Raw genomic sequence first — 18653 nt, forward strand, 5'->3', positions numbered from 1 at the left:
GCCTCACCTGTAGAGATACTGCTTTAATTGGTCTGGAACAGGGTCCTAGCACTGGTTGGTCTGAAGAGCACCACAGGTGATTCAAATGTGCAGCCAAGGCTGGGAACCTCACATTAGCCTGTCGGCTTACTGAGGATCCTTGTTCATTCCCTCACCACGCTTGCCTGGCGGTGGGGAGTGTCTGCTCTTTACCATGCCTCCCCAGCCATAAAGGCAGAGCAGCCTTTGTTCTCAGCTGCAGTGTAGCTGCCTTTCTCTGTAACAAGCTCCACAGCATCATTACTCTGCTCTCCTGAATTCGTTGTCCTCCTGAAAGTAGCCAAGGCCATGATGCTTCTCAGAGATTCTCTGGAACAAAAGCCCCTGGAATCCAGGTCTGCCCTGGCTTGTGGTGTGGAGAGCCCACCTTGCCTGGGTCCTCTCTGCTCTGCATCTTAGGGGAAGAGAACTGGGGAGGACAGGGTTTGTCCCCCACCCAGGCTGCCCTGGGCCTTTTCTGGCTCCTAGGTGAGGCTATCAGCCTCACAAAATCAAATTTGTTCCGTATTAAAAAAAAGGACAAGGACAATTCTGGAAGCTACAAGGGTCTCAGAAGAGAGTCAAGCAAAGCTGAATGCTACCTGAAGGAAGGGAGCCTCCTGTTTCCTGCCTACTGAACTCAGCTACAGAAAGGTGCCTGATACGCTCCTGACTTAGGACTCCTATGTGGGCTTCGGGCCACAGAAGCTTGGATGCTGATTTTAGAGCCTGCAAGAGAGAAGCAAAGTTGGCGGCAGAAGGGCAGGTGAGAGGTGGGCTTGGGGATGCATTGGCCGTTGTAAATAAGCTGAGTCAGAACCAGGAACTGGAAGTGGTAGTGGGGGAAGGTACTCACGGCAGGGCTCTGAGGGGGCCACTAAACATGGCATTCCTTGGCCTGTTCTCATCCTCCATGAAGCCTGGGCTTTGAAGCCACAAATTCATGGCAGGCCAAACCTGCAAGTGTCTGGAAGCCATGTGGCATGTGTTTTTCAAACTGAGTTTATTGGAACTGTAGGGGGTTCTTCAGAATTGGTAGGGACTCTGACACACCATGTAATGCAACTACCAACATGGCTCTCTTATCTACTTAATGAACAGGTGTACAAGATTTCACTGCGTTAAAAAAAAAAAATTCTGTGCTAAAATAATGTTATCAAAATTTGAAAACCATGGATCTAGTAAACTTATGAGGGATGGATGGGGAAACTTACCCAGAGTCACCCTCTAGTCACTTACCCCTCAGGCCAGGTCTATCCCCACAGCATACCCACTGGCTTTATGGAGCAGACAGCAGGAGGTTCTCTCTGGAGGTCTGTCTTGAATGCAGCAACAAAAATGGCCAAGAGAGGAGCCACGTGGGGAAGAGCCACTCTCAAAAGAATGAGTGACCCCAAGACCCAGACTTGCAGACCCTGAAGGGCAGTGTGAAGCTGCCTTGGCTCAACTGTCAAAAGCCCTCAAGATTCTAGTCTGTTCTTACCTTCAGGGAAATGTAAGTCCTTGGCCTGGGAGGTGGGGCCCCTGGATTCTAGGCTGCCCCACCATTTCCTGGGACTTTGGGCCACATTCCTGGGACATTAGCCTTCTCTTTAAGGGAGGAAGCTGGGCACGCTCACTCAGTCCCTAGACTGTGGGCCCTTGAGGACAGGACCTGTCATCTCCACTGTGTGCTGCATCCTCCTCAGTCCAAGGGATTCAGGTACAGGGCTAGGCACAGGAATCCTTAACTTCACGGAAAACAGTTTTGTTCATTGGTTTTTAGAACAGGGCTCCCGTCAAGTGGTTCTCCTCATCCTCCACATACCAACTGTGACCTTCGACAACAGTGGATGACTTTCCACACTTTCTGTAGTGAAGCTTTCTCCTCCCTCCTGTTTTCTCCCCTGGGTTGGCTCCTCTGGCAGTGAGAATCTCAACACTCTGGAGAGAGTGAACGCTGGGGACTTGCATTTCTTCTCCTGATAGTCTTCTTCCTCTGAGCAGTTCAACAGGTGAAGGTGCCCCAAGCCCATCAGGGCTGCTTATTAACGCAGCAGAATTTGGCCGCATGTGTTTGCCCGAGAAGCAGGTGGAATATTCAATAAGTAGATGATCATGGGTGGATTGCGTTGAGGGGAAGATCTGGTCCCCAGCTCAGACAGAGGTCTTAACCTCTTTTTGCCATGGAACATCCAGAACACCAGTGAAAAGGACCTTTATATGTACTCATTTGGGGCAGGGCCCTCCTTTCCCCCCCTCCCCCTGGGTCTTGAGGGACAAACCCATAGCCAAAGACCACAGCCCCAAGCCCCAGCTGTTCTCACCTCCTGGCAATGACCAGAATCTGAGAAACTGTCTTCTTCCCCAGGTCTCCAACAGACCCCTTCACCCCCTACAACCTGAGCCCCTCAAGACCCCTCTCCAGAGTCCAAAGGCCACTTCTGAAGCCTTCCATCTCCCCAAGTCATGCCCAGTAGTCCCTGGTTGTCCCGGTCCCTGGTCCTGTGGGAGGCAGCCAGCTTTGTGACATCACAAAAGGCTATCCTGTGACAAGTTTGGGCCTGGTGAAGAAGGAGCAGGGCAGAGGGGCTCCCCCCAGGAACATCATGTGACTTTTCATGGAGAGACACCCCTACCTCTGAGGGAATGAAGAGGAACTGTCTCATAGTAAGAGCCCAGGACACCCTCTGCACTTAGAAACACCTCCCCTTGATAACTTCGGCTCCCAGGACTAACTGGATACTCCTGGCTATATCTGGCAATACCTCTTTGGGGTCCAGGTCCAACGTGGCCAGGTTTGGGGGTGGGGCAGTAGGTGATTAATTCAGGTGGTAGTGGTGGGTCTCTGACCTCTGAATTGACAGTCAGATCAGCTTCCTTCCATCAAACAAAGTCATTCTGCCCCAGGCCTTTCAAAGTGAAAGAACTGATAGGGTGGGAAGCTTTATCTGACCTGAGTCTTCCTCAGGGTCTATGCCAGCAGTCCCCAGAGTACCTTCAGGTGGGTCAGGCCAGAGATCCCTGAATCCTGTAGAAAAGTCTTGTGCTTACAAACAGGCATTGTCAAAATCCAAGGGCTTCTCTCTCCAATGCTGACTCCACTGTTGTTTCTTCCCGGAAGGATTTACAATTCTAAAAACCTGAGGCAAAAGAGGCTTCTTACCTCCCCTGTACCCTGTTCTCCAACCTCTAACTCTTACCTGGAGCATAGCCTCTGGGAAGAGCAGGGCCCCAGGAGTCAGCAAGGATGATAACTGGCAGCCAGGCTCGGGGATCTGACAGGTCCTGGGAGTAGGTGGAGGGCAGAATTTGGGCCTTTTAATGCTCCAGCCCCTGTTTGTGCTGGGCGGGTCCATTGTAAGGGTGGCCCAGGGGACACCATCTCTGGCCATCCTCTCTGGACTCTACTTTGATTGTGACATTGCCATCCTGCCAGAGGACCCCAGGGAAAAAAGTGAGTGCACTCTGGGCAGGGTTCCAGATGCAGGCTTCATCTCAGCAGGGAGGCAGGGTCGACAGGCTGGTTTGGGGAGGGCGACATGTCTGAATTCACATCTAAGGAGCTCCTTGGCCTTGACTGCCCTCACCCTTGATCGACGACAGCCTTTTCAGCCATGAGGAGGCCTAGGAGCAGATCCTCTTAAATCCACCCTCTGATATGGGGATATATGTATATGTATAGCTGATTCACTTTGTTATAAAGCAGAAACTAACACACCATTGTAAATAAATTATACTCCAATAAAGATGTAAAAAAAAAAAAAATCCACTCTCTGACCCACTCAGTTTTTAGTTCTGTGCTGGGACAGAGAGTAGACAGATGATCCCTAAGAGTGGTTACTCCACTACTTCCCAGTGTGTCTGAAAATGTGCCCCAGGATTTTTCTGGTAAGGAGCTCATTTCTCATTTTGATGAGGAAAGCTTGAGCTCTTCCAGCAGGCAGTAGTACCGGGGGCAAAGAGAAATCAGCCAGGGCTGAGGTAGTCCTGAAGAACAGCAATAGGCACAGCCACAGACCAAGAGTAATCACAATAGAAATAGCCACCACTTAGCTAGCACCTCCTGTGTGCCAGACCCCAAGCTAAGCACTTTACAGGCATGGTTCCACTTAGTCCTCATTACAATGCTAGAAAGGAGGTATTATTCCCATTTTCCAGCTGGAGAAACTGAAGCTTGAGAGGTGAAGTAATTAGGCCAATTACAGGAGCACTAGTGTTAGGATGCAGGTCTGTCTACCTCCAAAGCTAGACTCAACTGCTGACCTATCTCCTTCTGCAAACTCTTCCCAATAAAGAGGCAAACTATTTTCTTATCTGTCACCATCGGTGATAGGGTTAAAGAGAGAACGGGGAGAAGGGAGACTCTGAGCCTGATATTACCCAGATCAGCTTTCGGATAAGGCAACCTTGACTGCTTGGCCCGTGTAACCTTTAATGAGACCCATTGGGAGGCAGCTGTTCTGATTTACTCCTAACTATTTTGCAGGTGATTTAAGTGGGGCCATGGGGGCCATCAAGGGGAGTCCTTGGGGTCTGTGGCTGAGCAGTGGTTCTGAGGTGGGGTTGCTAGATAATATATAGAATGTCCGGTTCAATTTTAATTTCAGATAAAGAATAATTTAAAATATATAAGTATGTCCTCAATATTGCATGGGGCTCTTCTGGGGGCTCCTCACTCTGGCTGGGGTCCTGGTACGTGGGAATTGGGGCGGGACTGGGGGGTCGTTGCTTCATTTCTCACCTGAGTCTTAGGTCCCTCTGTGAACTTGTGCCTGTGGGAGCAGGAGGGGGTACTGACTTCTGGAGACTGCAGCGTCTGTGGCCACTGGACGAGGTGGAGCCTCAGTTTCTCACTCTGTGAAATGAGAATGGTGGATGTGGATGCCGTCATACAGGGTGGTTGCTTTGCACACCTCTTGGGCAACAGGGGTAGTGTTCCATCTTTCTAGGAGGCTGTAGGGGCCCCCAGGAAGGGGGAGGGCACCAAGTGAATGATTAGAATCCCCTTTTTTGTCCAGGTTGGGGTCCCCAGTGCCTGGAAGCCCAGAGCCTGGAAGCCCCGAGCCTCTCCTCGGTGGCTCCTGTGACTCCTGGACACTTGCAGTAGCAGTCTTGTTCAGCAAACAGCAGAGTGGGAATAGATGTGGGACAGGAGGAGGCACAGGAGTTGTGGTGGCACCAGGGTGGGGAAGGGCTGATGGGAGCACCTGGGTCCGGTGAACCTGGAAGTTAAGTGATGGGAAAGAAGGGGTGGTGGAAAAGGGAAGAGGGGGAGATGGGGAAGACAGAGGATAGGGGAAAGAGGAGGAGCATCCTGAAGCTCAGAGGACATGGTGCTATTGATTTTCCTACCCTAGTGCATGGGCATGTGTGGGGATGAGGGCAGGTTGGATCATACCTAAGTCTGTAGCCCTTCGTGCTGGGACCAGGGCTGGGCTGCTCTTGCTCTCCCTTTGCCACTGGGCAGCCCTGCAAGCATGACTTCTTGCCCTTTTGGATGGTGGCTGCTGCTTTTTGAGGCATACCATAAGGGGAGATGGGCACACACAGAGCAGAGGGAGACAGAGTCCAGAAATGTTCTTCTAAAGAGGCCAAGGAATCTCTTTTTCCAATGATTCAGGTGTGATGTGCCAGGTCAAGCTGGGTGTGTGGGCCTGATTTACCTGTAGCTTTGTACTTGCATGTACTTAGATGTGAAAGTGTTGGCTGTGAGGACTGGCGCCAGTGCATGGGAGTGCATGCTTGTGTCTCTGGCACACGTTACCTTGGCCTACGAAATGTGACAGTGAGTGTGCTTGAAATGTGTGTGCAGCCCAGAAAACCTGAGTGCAGTCTTTTCCCAGAGTGGGAGTCTGGGAGTGCCTGCAGGTCTGCGGCTGCAGGTATGTGGGGGGGCTTTTGGCAGAGGTATGGGGGGCACAGGCATTATAGAACAGAGATTATGGAGGAAGCAGTTGCTAGACAGGTCCTGTATAGCTCCTGTTCTGCTTCCCCAGCCTCCTGGGCCCTGGCTTCTCCAAAGGCCCTCTGGCATGCCCCTTATTCCCATCATTTACCCAGGGACCCAGGCTGATTTTCTGAAGGGGAGCAGTGCCATCTGGTGGCAGGCTGAGGCTGTGCCAGGAGGAGGCAAGCTGGAACCTGGGTTCCCACAAGGGATCTGCCTTTCAGGACCTCAGTTAGTGGGGAAGTCACCACCGCACTGGCTAGATCATGGAAAAATGGAGGGTATCTAAGGCTTGAGTGCTCCATTCTCATGCATTTTGGGTTCATGACCCAGGGAGGCATGGCAGGAAAGTCAGGTGAAGGATTGCTGTAGCACCGATGTAGGAAAGTTATCAGTCCAGCCTCTGGACCCATGAACCTGGGCCCCATTCCTTGGGCCACCAATCAGGGCTCAGATTTCTCATCTGTGTAGGTGGCAAACTGTACCTACCCTGTGGGGTGGTAGTGAGGGTTATATGAAAAAGTGTGGTTAAAACACTTGGCTCAGAGCTATATAAAGTCAGAGGTAATGGTAGTGGCCATTATAGGCAAAGTCCCAGAAGCACAGAGAACAGAGCTATGTGTTGTGGCAGGTGAAAGCGTTGCAGAGAGGTGGCACGTCTGCCACACTGCCACCCAACATTCTAGAATTTTGTGCCTGAGTATCACCTGTGTCAAGTTACATACTTAAGAGGAGGGAGGTCTCTTTTCTGGAAAGCGGGGAATGGGGTCTGGTGGGGAACAGAATCAAGAGACCCAGCACCCAGGCTCTGGCTAGCTTCTTAATCTAGCTATGGAACCTGAGCATGGCAGACGGCCTGCTGTGTCCATGTTCCCCATGTGAAAGTGCTGACTGTGAGGACTCCGTAAAAATGCACAGAAACTTGCTCAGGACTCCCAGAGATAAAGGTTCGATAGGATCTTGTCAGGGAGAGATTCTGCTCAGCTGTGGAGTTTACCTTTCACGTCTCCAAAAAGGGATCCCCGAGTCAGAGTCAGGAGTCGTTCTGGTTCTGCTGCTAATTGGTTGTGTGATGTGAGTCAAGTCACTCACTCCCTCCACGTCTCACTTTTCCCAGCTGCAAAATAAAGAAATTAGATGACCTCTGAGGTCAGCTCTGCCTTAATCTATTTCCTTTTGATTTTTTCCTTTTCTCTGCCTCACATATAATACCTAGGATAAATATTTATTGATCCTACAGGCTAGGTCTTGAACAGGAAGACCAGAGCCTTCTGCTTAATGACTGCTGTGATTTCTCATACACTTCGGGAAATATTTTCTTAGATCCTGGTAGGTTCTAGGTATAATGGGGCCAATGGGAGAATAAAACAACGGCTCTTCCCTGTCACACAGGCCGAATAAGGTACTGGGAAGGTATCCAGCCGTTCTAGCTTTGGGCTGGGAGGATCGAGTCTTTCGCTTTTCGCTTCCGCCTTCCTGAGCACCCAATGAATATGTAGCAGTTCTCGTTTATGCTAAAAACTACAAACCCCAGAAGTCAACGCGCGGGGGCAAACTGCTCACGCGCCAATCAAGACTTGGTGGGCTCCGCCCCTAGAGGCGGAACTTCATTTTCCACGCGACTTGGAGCTCGTAGATATTCCTCCGCTCGCCCTCGCGTTCTCCTCCCGCCTCCTGCCAGCAAGCCTCGCGCCAAGTCGGAGGACGCGCGCGCGCAGCGTACGTAGCGAACGAGTGACGCATAATATGTGGGCCGCTCCGGAGTCGCGGTCGCGTTGTGTGTGAGTGAGGGGGAGAGAGTGCGGGACCTGAGGCGGCGTGTGTGAGCTGTGGCCGCTGGCGGGGTCAGGGGGGAGCGGCGGAGCCGCCCAGGAAGGTGAGTCAGGAAGGGAGGGAGACGGCTCTGCGGGAGGGGCGCGAGGAGACAGGGCGCATGGTCGGTCGGGCGGGAGAGTGGGCGCTGGGCTGGGGGAGGGGCGGCACCTGCCTGGGCCGCCGGCTGGGAGGGGGCGGGCCGGGCCTCCCGGGACGCTTGGTCCGGGGCCTGACAGGACTTTTCATCCTCCAGATTCTTGGCTCGGGGGCGGGGCCTCCACGTTCTTCCTCCAGTCCGCAAAAGAAGCTTCCCAAGAGTAACTCTTCCGCCCGGATCGGGGGGCAGGGGTGTGCCCGCCCCTATCTTGGGGAGGGGCGCCTCTCATTCCTCTCATCACTTTTTTCCTCCCAGTTTTCCCAGGCTTCGTTCCGTACGGGCCTGGGGTCGGGGTGAGTGGCTCCATCTTTCATGTCGTATGGCGGTCCCCTTCCCATACTGTGTCTCCGCCCCTAGTTCCAGTCACCTGGGCTGGCTCTCTCCTCCCTCGGTCTCGTGCCACCTCCCCTTGCATCCGCCCAGCTCTTGGTCAGGCGAGGGGGGGCGGGCTCTCTGGGCACTCCTCCCACACCCACCCCCCCCCCGCCCCCATGGTGGAGGAGATGGGTGGAAGGAGAGGTGTCCGGGTCCTGCAGCTTAGAGTCAAACCTTGGAGTGCCCGCCAAGCTTCCCGGGATCCTATTTCCGGGGGTTACAGTCGTTTTTAACTGGATGTCAGGCATTTGCTTAGCTCCCTCTTCCTAGACGGTTTGCGTCTCACTTCCTCTTATTGCACTGTTAGCGCTTGGCTTTTGCTTGTGCTGAAGAAGTAGTTTTGGAGTGTTTGTAGTAGTTCTTTTTGAGTCCTAGATGACTCGTCATTGACTGTGTCACGTTGGCCTCAGTTTTTCCTTACTCTGTCTTTTCAATGAAGCCTTTTAATTAGTCTACAAGTTTTAATTATTAACAGCATCTTCCTGTTCTAAACGCTTTGTTAATGTACAGAGTGAGGGGTTCATTGGCAGTGTTGTCCTGTAATCTTCTTGTCTCAGTTTACTTTTAAGGTTTTTGTAAGCTTGTATGATTAGACTCTTTAGGAATCGATTTGTTATTCTTCTTGACGCTGTCAAGATTTGGGTTTTGTATATTACACTTATTATCCATTTTTCGAGTGGTGATATATTTTTGGATGTAAAGGAAATAATAGATACAGAATTTGGGAACTATGAAGGAAATCCTTTTATGCTCAACATCTCTTGAGTAGTTGGAGAGCACAGTGTTTTACTATGTTATCTGCTGTACAGTAGTTAAACTTTATCGAGGAGGAATCTGGTGGAATGAACCACATGTTGATTTGAAGTGATCGAAGTTGGTTTGTTACCAGTGTTGTTTCTGTCATGGTCATGGACAGTAATAGAGTATTGTTATACATGATCTAATATGTTATACTAATTATTAGGTAAATTTTACTTGAAGCTCCAGACTTGGGTTTTTTTCCCAGTGGGTTTTTTTCTTTTTTTAAAAAGAGGAGTGCTTACAGGCATTTGTTTCAGAATTGTAACCTTATGGGAATCCTTAACGTGAACTTTTTTTTAGGCTTTGGGATAGTTTTTGCCGAATAGGCCATATAGTATTGTGTATTAGAAGAGAACAGATTTTATGGATTAACTCAAAAGTTACAAAAGGTAACAAAATAGTGGAAAAATGGTAGAGCTAGGATAGTAACATATAGTGAAAAAAAACTTTCTTCTACCTTTATCCTTCAGAAGATCAGTTACTTGCCACAAAAGTAATAGTTATTATCCGTTTCTTATATATTCTTGCAGAGACACACACACACACACAAAAGCAAAGAGTGTTCTTTGTTTTTCTCACTTGACAGTGTACTGAGAGTTGGTCCAAATTAGGAAAGGAAATTCTTATTAGTTTTCTCCTACTTTATTTATTTTTGGCTGGGTTGGGTCTTTGTGGCTGCGCGTGGGCTTTCTCTAGTTGCAGCAAGGGGGAGCTACTCTTTGTTGCGGTGCGTGGGCTTCTCATTGCAGTGGCTTCTCTTGTTGCAGAGCATGGGCTCTAGGCGCGTGGGCTTCAGTAGTTGTGGCACTCGGGCTCAGTAATTGTGGTGCATGGGCTTAGTTGCTCCGCGGCATGTGGGATCTTCCTGGACCAGGGCTTGAACCTGGGTTCCCTGCATTGGTAGGCGGATTCTTAACCACTGTGCCACCAGGGAAGCCCATCTCCTACTTTTTTTTTTTTTTTTTTTTAAATTTTATAGCTACTTTATTTATTTATTTATTTATTTTTGGCTGTGTTGGGTCTTCGGTTCGTGCGAGGGCTTTCTCTAGTTGTGGCAAGTGGGGGCCACTCTTCATCGCGGTGCGGGGACCGCTCTTCATCGCGGTGCGCGGGCCTTTCACTATCGCGGCCCCTCCCGTTGCGGGGCACAGGCTCCAGACGCGCAGGCTCAGTAGTTGTGGCTCACGGGCCCAGCTGCTCCGTGGCATGTGGGATCTTCCCAGACCAGGGCTCGAACCCGTGTCCCCTGCATTAGCAGGCAGATTCTCAACCACTGCGCCACCAGGGAAGCCCAGCATCTCCTACTTTTTAATTAGAAAAAAATTCGAAAGGATAGTAAAATGAATACTTATTTATCCATCTAGATTCAACACTTGTTATTAATATTTTGCCATGTTTTCTCTTAGTAGGTAGATGTGGTATATATTTATTTCGTGGAACCATTTGAAAATAAGTTGCAGACACAGCACCCCTAAATACTTTGGCAGGCATCCTTCAGGATAAAGACTTTTTTTTGGCCGCATTGTGTGGCTTGCGGGATCTTAGCTCCCCTACCAGGGATCGAACCCAGGGCCCCAGCAGTGAGAGCGCCAAGTCCTAACCACTGGACCATCAGGGAATTCCCTCTACATATTTTTTGTAGGGCTTTATATTATTCCATTGTATGGACAGTATTATCATTTAACCCTTGCAACAACTATTTCCATTTTACAGATAAGGAAATTGAGATTTGGAGAAGTTAAATAACTTGACCAAGATCTCACAGGTATGTTGGCAGAGTTGGGATTTGAATGCTTGAACCCCTTTTCTACCAAGTACCAATTGAGTGGTCTTGGGGACCTCTCTGAGCCCTTTTCCTCATCTGTAAAATAAGGGCAGGGTGGTTGTGAAAATTCAGAATAATGTAAATAGATTACTTAACCACGTGTCTATCTCATACAGATATTCAGTAATTGGTAACTATTGTATCACTATTAGGCCATAAATTCTGCATACCACTTAAAGAACTCACTTTGGAACATGGTGAATTGAGTAATGTACCTTCACTGTCTTGTGTGTAACAAGATGACTGCACCTTTTGCATTTTGTTAATCTTTCATTGAGAGTAAAATGAATTATCACTGATATTATTATTTTAGTTTAAGTTTATATTTTCCCTGGGCAAGTGAATATTCCCAAAGTTATAATTATTTTTAGGCATAGTTAATTGGAAATTTTGAAAATGATACCAGAAGTACATGTGTGTTTCTAAATTGAACTCTAAAATTTTACTATTTTAATGCCCTTGAGTTGACCTTTGTTAGAGATAGTATTTCTTTTAAATTTGCCTTTATAAGCTCTACTAGGCTGATTGCTTAAGTTATCCAAGAGGCATTCCCTCCTGGGCCTTTTTTCCCCCCATTTAAAAAAATTGTGGTAAAATTGACATACCATAAATTAACAATTAACCATTTTAAAGTGCACAATTCAGTTGCATTTAGTAGATTAACAGTGTTGTACAACCATCACCTCTTTTAGTTCCAAGACATTTTCATTACCCCAAAAGGAAACCCTATATTCATTAAGTAGTCACTCCCTATTTCCCCCTCCCCCAAGTCCCTGGCAACCACTAGGTAGCTTTCTGTATATGGATTTGCCTATTCTGAATGTTTCATATAAATAAAATCATAGACTATGTGACCTTTTGTGTCTGACATTTTTCGCCTGGCGTATTGTTTTAAAGGTTCATCCACAGCTGTAACATGTCTCAGTACTCCATTCCTTTCTACGGCTGAATAATACTGCATTGTATGAATATAACTACATTTTGTTTATCCATTTATCTGTTGGTGAACATTTGGGGTTGTTTCCACCTTTTGGCTCTTGTGAATGTGCTTTGAACATTTGTGTACAAGTGTTTGAATATCTGTTTTCAATTATTTTGGGTGTATAACTTGGAGTGGAACTGCTGGGTCATATGGTAATTCTATGTTTAACTTTTTTTTTTTAAACTTTTTGAGGAGCCACCAAACTGTTTTCTATAGCTGCTGTACCATTTTACATTCCTATCAGCAGTGTACGTTCTAGTTTCTCCACACCCTTGCCAGTGCTTATTTTCTAATTTTTTGCTTTTGGTTATCCTAGTCGTATGATTGGTATCTCATTGTGGTGGTGTTTTTCATCTTCCTAATGGCTAATGATGTTGAACATCTTTTCATGTACTTGTTGGCCATTTGTATATCTTCGTTGGAGAAATGTCTGTTCAAGTCCTTTGCCCATTTTTGAATCAGGTTTTTTTGTCATTGTTGAGTTGCAGGAGTTCTTTATATATTATGGATACTAGATCCTTATCAGATATATGATTTGCAAAGATTTTCTTCCATTCTGTGGGTTGTCTTTTCACTTTCTTGATAATGTACTTTGACGCACAAAAGTTTTAAATGTTGAGGTCCAATTTATCTATTCCCTTGTTGCTTATACTTTTTTTTTTTAAATTTTATTTATTTATTTTTGGCTGTGTTGGGTCTCCGCTTCTGTGTGAGGGCTTTCTCTAGTTGCGGCAAGCAGGGGCCACTCTTCATCGCGGTGCGCGGGCCTCTCACCATCGCGGCCTCTCTTGTTGTGGAGCACAGGCTCCAGACGCGCAGGCTCAGCAATTGTGGCTCACGGGCCCAGCTGCTCCGCTGCATGTGGGATCCTCCCAGACCAGGGCTCGAACCCGTGTCCCCTGCATTGGCAGGCAGACTCTCAACCACTGCGCCACCAGGGAAGCCCTGTTGCTTATACTTTTGATGTCAAATGAAAATCCCTTGCCAATTTCAAAGTCATTAAGATTTACCTCTAAGAGTTTTATAGTTTAAGCTCTTATATTTAAGTCTTTGATTCATTTTGAGGTAGTTTTTGTATATGGTGTGAGGCAAGGGTCTGACTTCATTCCTTTGTATGTGGATATCCAGTTGTCTCAGCACAATTTGTTGAAAACATTGGTCTTTCTAGTAATGGTCTAATGGTCTTTCAATAAATTCTTTCCCTGTTGACTGGTTTTGGCCCACTTGTTGAATATCAATTGACCATAAATGTGAGATTTTATTTCTGGACTCTCAATTCTATTGCATTGGTATCTATGTCTTTCCTTATGACAGCACCATACTGTGTTGATGGTCGTACTTTGTAGTTTTGAAGTCAGAAGTGTGAATTCTCTAACTTTCTTCTTTTTCAAGATTGTTTTGGTTATTCAGGATCCCTTGCAATTACATATAAATTTAGGATTGATGTTTGCACTAATGCAAGAAAGGTCATTAGGATTTTGGTAGGGATTGTACTGACGGTTGACCACTTTGGAGAGTATTGCCTTCTTAACAATATTAAGTCTTCTAATCCATGAACACAGGATGTCTTTCCATTTATTTAGGTCTTCTCTGATTTATTCTAGCAGTGTTTTGTAGTTTTCCTTGTGGAAGCCTTGTGCCTTTTTGGCTTAAATTGATTCCTTAGCATTTTATTCTTTTTAGTGCTATTTTAAGTGAAATTATTTTCTTAATTTCATATTGGATTGTTTATTGCTTGTACATAGCAATACAACTAATTTTTGCATGTTAATCTTGTATCCTGTAACTTTGCTAACTTGTTTATTAACTATAGTTTTTATTTGTAGATTCTTTAGGATTTACTATATATAGGGTCATGTCATCTGTGAATAAAGATAATTTTACTTCTTCCTTTCCAACTTGGATAGCTTTTATTTTTCTTGTCTAATTGCTCTGGCTAGAACTCCAGTACAGTGTTTAAGTGGTGAAAGCAGGCATCTTTGTCTTATTTCTGATTTTAGGGGGAAAGCTTTCGGTCTTTCACTATTGAGTATAATGTTAGCTGTTGGTTTTTATAATTAATGCCCTTTACCGTATTGAGGAAGCTCTCTTCTGTTCCCAGTTTATTGAGTGTTTTTATCACAAAAGGGTGTTGGATTTTGTCAGATGCTTTTTCCCTATCAATCACATGATTATTTTTTTCCCTTCATTTTGTTAATGTATTGTATTACTTTAATTGATTTTCATATGTCAAACCACCCTTGTATTCCTGGGTTAAATCCCACTTGGTCATGATATCTAATCCTCTTAATATGCTGCTGCATTCATCTTTCTAGTATTTTGTTAAGGATTTTTACATCTATTTTCATAAAAGATGTTGGTCTATAGTTTTCTTGTGATGTTTTTATCTGTCTTTGGTGTCAGGGTAATGCTGGCTTTATGTAATAAATTAGGAAGTGTCTCTCCTCTTCAATTTTTGGAAGAATTTGAGGATTGATCTTAATTCTTTAAATGTTTGGTAGAATGCACCAGTAAAGCCATCTCTCCCCTGCACTTTTAGGATGTGTCTTAAGAGATTAATTTTGCTGTTACCACATATACTACTTTGCCCAGTCTCTAGGTCTTTTACCTTAGCATAAAATTTTACTGTTGAAAAAAATTGGTTAAATTATTGCCCCTCTCTACCCCCTGGCTAATACTCCTCCAGATTGGCAAGGTCATAAAAATGAGGAAAAACTCAAAAACTGTCAGAGACCAGCGGACAGTAGGGAGACATGACAACTAAACGTCATGTAGTAGCCTGGATGAGATATTGGAACAGAAAAAGGACGAGAATGGAAAAACTGGTGAAATCTGAATCAAGTCTGGAGTTTAGTTAAGATAATATACCAGTTTTTGGTTTCTTAATTTTGACACCATGTCACTATAAAATAAGGTAACATTAGGGGAACCTGAACTGAGTGAGGGGTATATGGGAATTCTCCTTACTATCTTTGCAACTTTTTTTTTTTTTTTTTTTTACAAATCTATAATTATTCCTATTAAATTTATTTTTAAAAATGCATATATAGTTAGTAGATTGCAGTCAGAAATACAGCCTAGGTCTTCTCAAGTTAAGGTCAGAAATCTATATTAGTTGGTCACATCTGTAGTATATCTTTGGCTAGAAAGACTGAAAATGTGGATTCTTTGTAGAAAAGCATTTTAACTTTTTTTTTTTTCTTTTTTGGAAATATTTGTTCTTTGGAGTAAGGGGTAGCTCAGGTGACATGAATCTCTATCTACTATTAGAATTGCGTCAACTTGATTAAAACATAAATGTCTAAAATTTAGAGAGTTGGTGGTAAATATATTTCTTTTGGTCTTGTGGTAGAAGAGTGAACAATAATCCTAGATGAGCTAGTAATGCCTTTGTGGACTGAAACTTTTTACAGAACAGTTGCTATTTCTGTGAAAATACACATTTTGCATGGCAGGATTTGACATTTTGATCCTAAGACTGCTTTGGCAAAGAAGTTGATCTGTAAACCATCTAAACGGTTGGGTCTCATTTATTCCTTTTGGAGTCCCTTATAAACCTCTCTTCCCCGTGTGGATGTCACATGCAGCTCCTTCAGAGCCTGTCTCACCTCCCTGTCCTTCTGTACCCCTGGGCTGATCACTCAACCCAGCAACTTTTTCTGCCTTTCTCCAGCCTCTTATCCTCCTTCCAGAAGATCAGCTGTGAGACAGATTAGGAAGGCTGAAGGATGAATGGGTTTATAATATTCTTTCTCAGCTTTCATGTTGGTAATGATACCCACTTCAGTTCTTGATCTGTTGTTAAGAATTAACAGGAATATGTTGCTTATCTTTCATAGAACTTTCCCTGAAGACTTAACAAGAGCAAAATATTTCTGGGAGTAGTTTTTGCTGTATTCTGTATTTAAAAAAAAAAAAACCTCAAAGGTTTGGACCTCAGAGTTCTAGACTTGGGATTATTATACATGTGGTGTATAGGTACAGGTTGTAGAGTGTTCATGTGAAACCTTTCGTAAGCTGAAATGACTTGAAGAGGCAATTACCTTAGGACACATCTTGCTCACGGATGCACAGAAATTGAGATAAAGCACAGATGCTCACAGGCACAGTTCACAGCTGTAGCAGCTTGATGCTGAGTGTAGTTCCCATGGAAGGAGCTTGGCGGGGCCACTCTCACTGCTTGGGGTGCACACTGCCTTTATAATGGCTCGCTGCAAAGCAAACAACGCTGTTTTTGCTTTTCGCCTTTTTTCATAAAAGCAGAAGTCCTCTTCAGATTTCTTTGGGTTAACAAAAACAGATACTAATGTAGTTCTTTCATAAAAATGAAGTGGCATAAAGCGAACTTCTCTGAAAAGCAGGGATAGCTGTATGTGTGTTTCTGAGGGGAGAAAGGAACCATAGGTTTTGTCTGATTCCCAGGAATTCCTGATCCTAGAAAGGTTAAGAATCATGATTTTGATCCAGTACCCTGTCTCATTTGACAGTCTAGCAAACTGAGGTTGAGAGAGATGAAAAGAATTGTTTGTCATGACTTGATGAGTATCCAGGCTCCCAATCCTGGGTTTCCCACTGTACCACAAATAAAATTATCTACAGGGTCCAAGGGTTAAATTTCCCATGCTTTTAGTTACTTCCCTTGCTTGCTCATCCCTTTTTTCCCTCCCTCCTCACTTTTCTTTTCATAGGAAGTATGTCAAGTTTATTTGCCTGTGTTCATTTGTGTGTGTGTGTTTTTTTTTTTTTTTTTTGCTTCCTTAGGCCAAGTCATGACTACAGTAGCGGTACATGTGGACTCCAAAGCTGAGCTCACTACCCTGCTGGAGCAGTGGGAAAAGGAACATGGCAGTGGGCAGGACATGGTACCTATCCTTACCAGGTATGAACAATTAAGTTGTTTTTTTTTTTTTTAAAGGAAAAATTGGGAATTCCCTGGCAGTCCACTGCCGTGGGCCCAGGTTCAATCCCTGGTTGGGGAGCTAAGATCCTGCAAGCCACACGGCGTGGCCAAAAAAAAAAAAAAAAGTTGGAGAATGGTATAGAACATTTTCACTTTGTGAATTCTTTCTGTTTTTTTTTCCATAGAAGTTTTTTTTAATGATTCTACTTAATAAAATATTTGTTTGCAGGAAGAAAAAAATTTCCCCAAAACTAGAAAAGCATTTTTAAAACAATTTTTCAAATTACAATGTTAAACTCATCTCCAGCTCTGTAAAAGTATATGACACGAGATCTTTAAAGTTTCACTGCATTTCAGGATTGTTCTTGGAAAAGATACTCTGCCAGAAAATCAATGGGGTCATTGGGTCTGACCTTACAACACTCATTCAGACCCTGCATAAGCGTTGGCATAACGTAGGCCATTAAATAGTTTCTCAAGAGAACAGACTGGGCCTTCAGTAATTCTCTTTCTTCTCTTTTCACTTCCTCTAGTTTATTCTCACTTCTCAGAGCAAAATAATTTCTGGCTGCCCAGATGAAGCAAAGTGAGAGAGAGGAAGGAAGGAAGGAAGGGAGAGAGGGAGGGAAAGAGAGAGAGACAGAAAGACAGAAGGAAAGAAGGAAGGAAAGAAAGGAGGAAGGAAGGAAGGCTCACTTCATGAATTCTCAATCCATTTTTTTCTCTGTCAGAACTAGTCTTTTATCTCTCTACTTCTTGAACCTTTTAAAATTTCTTCCCTTTCCTCTCAGGCCCTTTTGTTGTCATTCTCTTTCCTAGGTTCTTCTCCTGCCAGTGTTTTAGCGCCAAGGTTTTGTTTGTGGTTCTCTTCTCTCTTCACCCTAAGTATTCTACCTAGATAGTTTCATCTCTGTCCATGATTTAAAAAATTATTCTCATGTTAACTTTCAAATTTCTATTTTCACTTCAGACCCTTCTTTTTAAAAATTTCAGACCCATTTCTCAGCTGATGGGTGTACACATGTTTAACCTGGTTATTCCACAGACACCTGAAACATACTGTGTTCAAAGTAGAGCTTATCACCTTCATCCTACCTCCGTCTTCATTCACAGCTTGTGCTTTTGTACTCCCTGCCTTGGTGTAAATAGTTATAAACTAAAAACTGAAAATTATTCTCCCTAGTGTATTCCTTTACTAGTACAACTTAGTCACCAAGCCCTGAGGGTTTCTGCTTCCTCTTCTTCCCCATTCCCACTTCCTTTATTAGGTATTGATCATGTCTTGACTGGCTCATTAGGCAGTGTGCATTATCCCTCTGTCTGCAGTTTACCCTCTTCTAATATATCATCCCCTTTGCTGAAAGATTTATCTTTTTCATACACAAATCTGACTGTCATACCTCAGCTCATAATTCTTCCCTGGCACCCTTTTCCTTCAGAATGAAATGTAATTTAGAGTGGCCTATGAGGCCATTTATGATTTAGTCTGTACCTCCTTTTTCTGCCTCATAGTGTTGTTCTTCAGAGAGGAATAGAAACATATTTTCCAGTGTCTGTGTGCCTTTACACTTGCTGTTTCTTTGGCCTGAAATGCCTTTCCTTGGTATATCTGCCTGGCAAGCTCTAGTCCTTTCAGGAAGCAGTTCAAGAATCATGTTTGTAAATACCATATGATATCACTTATATGTGAAATCTGAAATATGACACAAATGAACCTATCTATGAAACAGAAATGGAATCATGGACATAGAGAACAGACTGGTGGTTGCCAAGGGGGTTGGGGGAGGGATGCAGTGGGAGGTTGGGGCTAGCAGATGTAATCTTTTATATATAGAATGGATAAACAACCAG

The 18653-nt window shown here is 44.8% G+C and overlaps 1 protein-coding gene and 1 long non-coding RNA gene across 9 annotated transcripts in view; one reads left to right on the forward strand and one right to left on the reverse strand.

The window, feature by feature from the left end:
- Positions 1-3054: 3054 nt before the first annotated feature.
- LOC130709021 (uncharacterized) lies at positions 3055-7059 on the reverse strand. Its single transcript, XR_009009434.1, has 3 exons — positions 6945-7059; positions 4742-4855; positions 3055-3140 (listed from the first exon to the last, which is right to left on the reverse strand). It is a non-coding gene; the product is annotated as an uncharacterized LOC130709021 (long non-coding RNA).
- A 607-nt stretch (positions 7060-7666) lies between these two features.
- DCAF1 (DDB1 and CUL4 associated factor 1) overlaps positions 7667-18653 on the forward strand; it is a 92147-nt gene continuing 81160 nt past the window's right edge. For 3 of the 8 annotated variants that reach the window (XR_009009625.1, XM_057555792.1, XM_057555794.1), the window contains exons 1-3: positions 7681-7823; positions 10809-10860; positions 16664-16781. Coding sequence is in view for 4 of the 8 variants with exons in the window: in XM_057555792.1 (XP_057411775.1) it covers positions 16672-16781 (110 nt within the window). In the remaining 4 variants the exon portion in view is untranslated. Of the gene's footprint in view, positions 7824-10808; positions 10861-16663; positions 16782-18653 lie in introns of all 8 variants that reach the window. The other 5 variants (XR_009009624.1, XM_057555793.1, XM_007168649.2 and 2 more) reach the window with 4 other exon arrangements.

This window comes from Balaenoptera acutorostrata, chromosome 10, assembly GCF_949987535.1.
Source record: "Balaenoptera acutorostrata chromosome 10, mBalAcu1.1, whole genome shotgun sequence".
In the NCBI taxonomy this organism is placed as follows: domain Eukaryota; kingdom Metazoa; phylum Chordata; class Mammalia; order Artiodactyla; family Balaenopteridae; genus Balaenoptera; species Balaenoptera acutorostrata.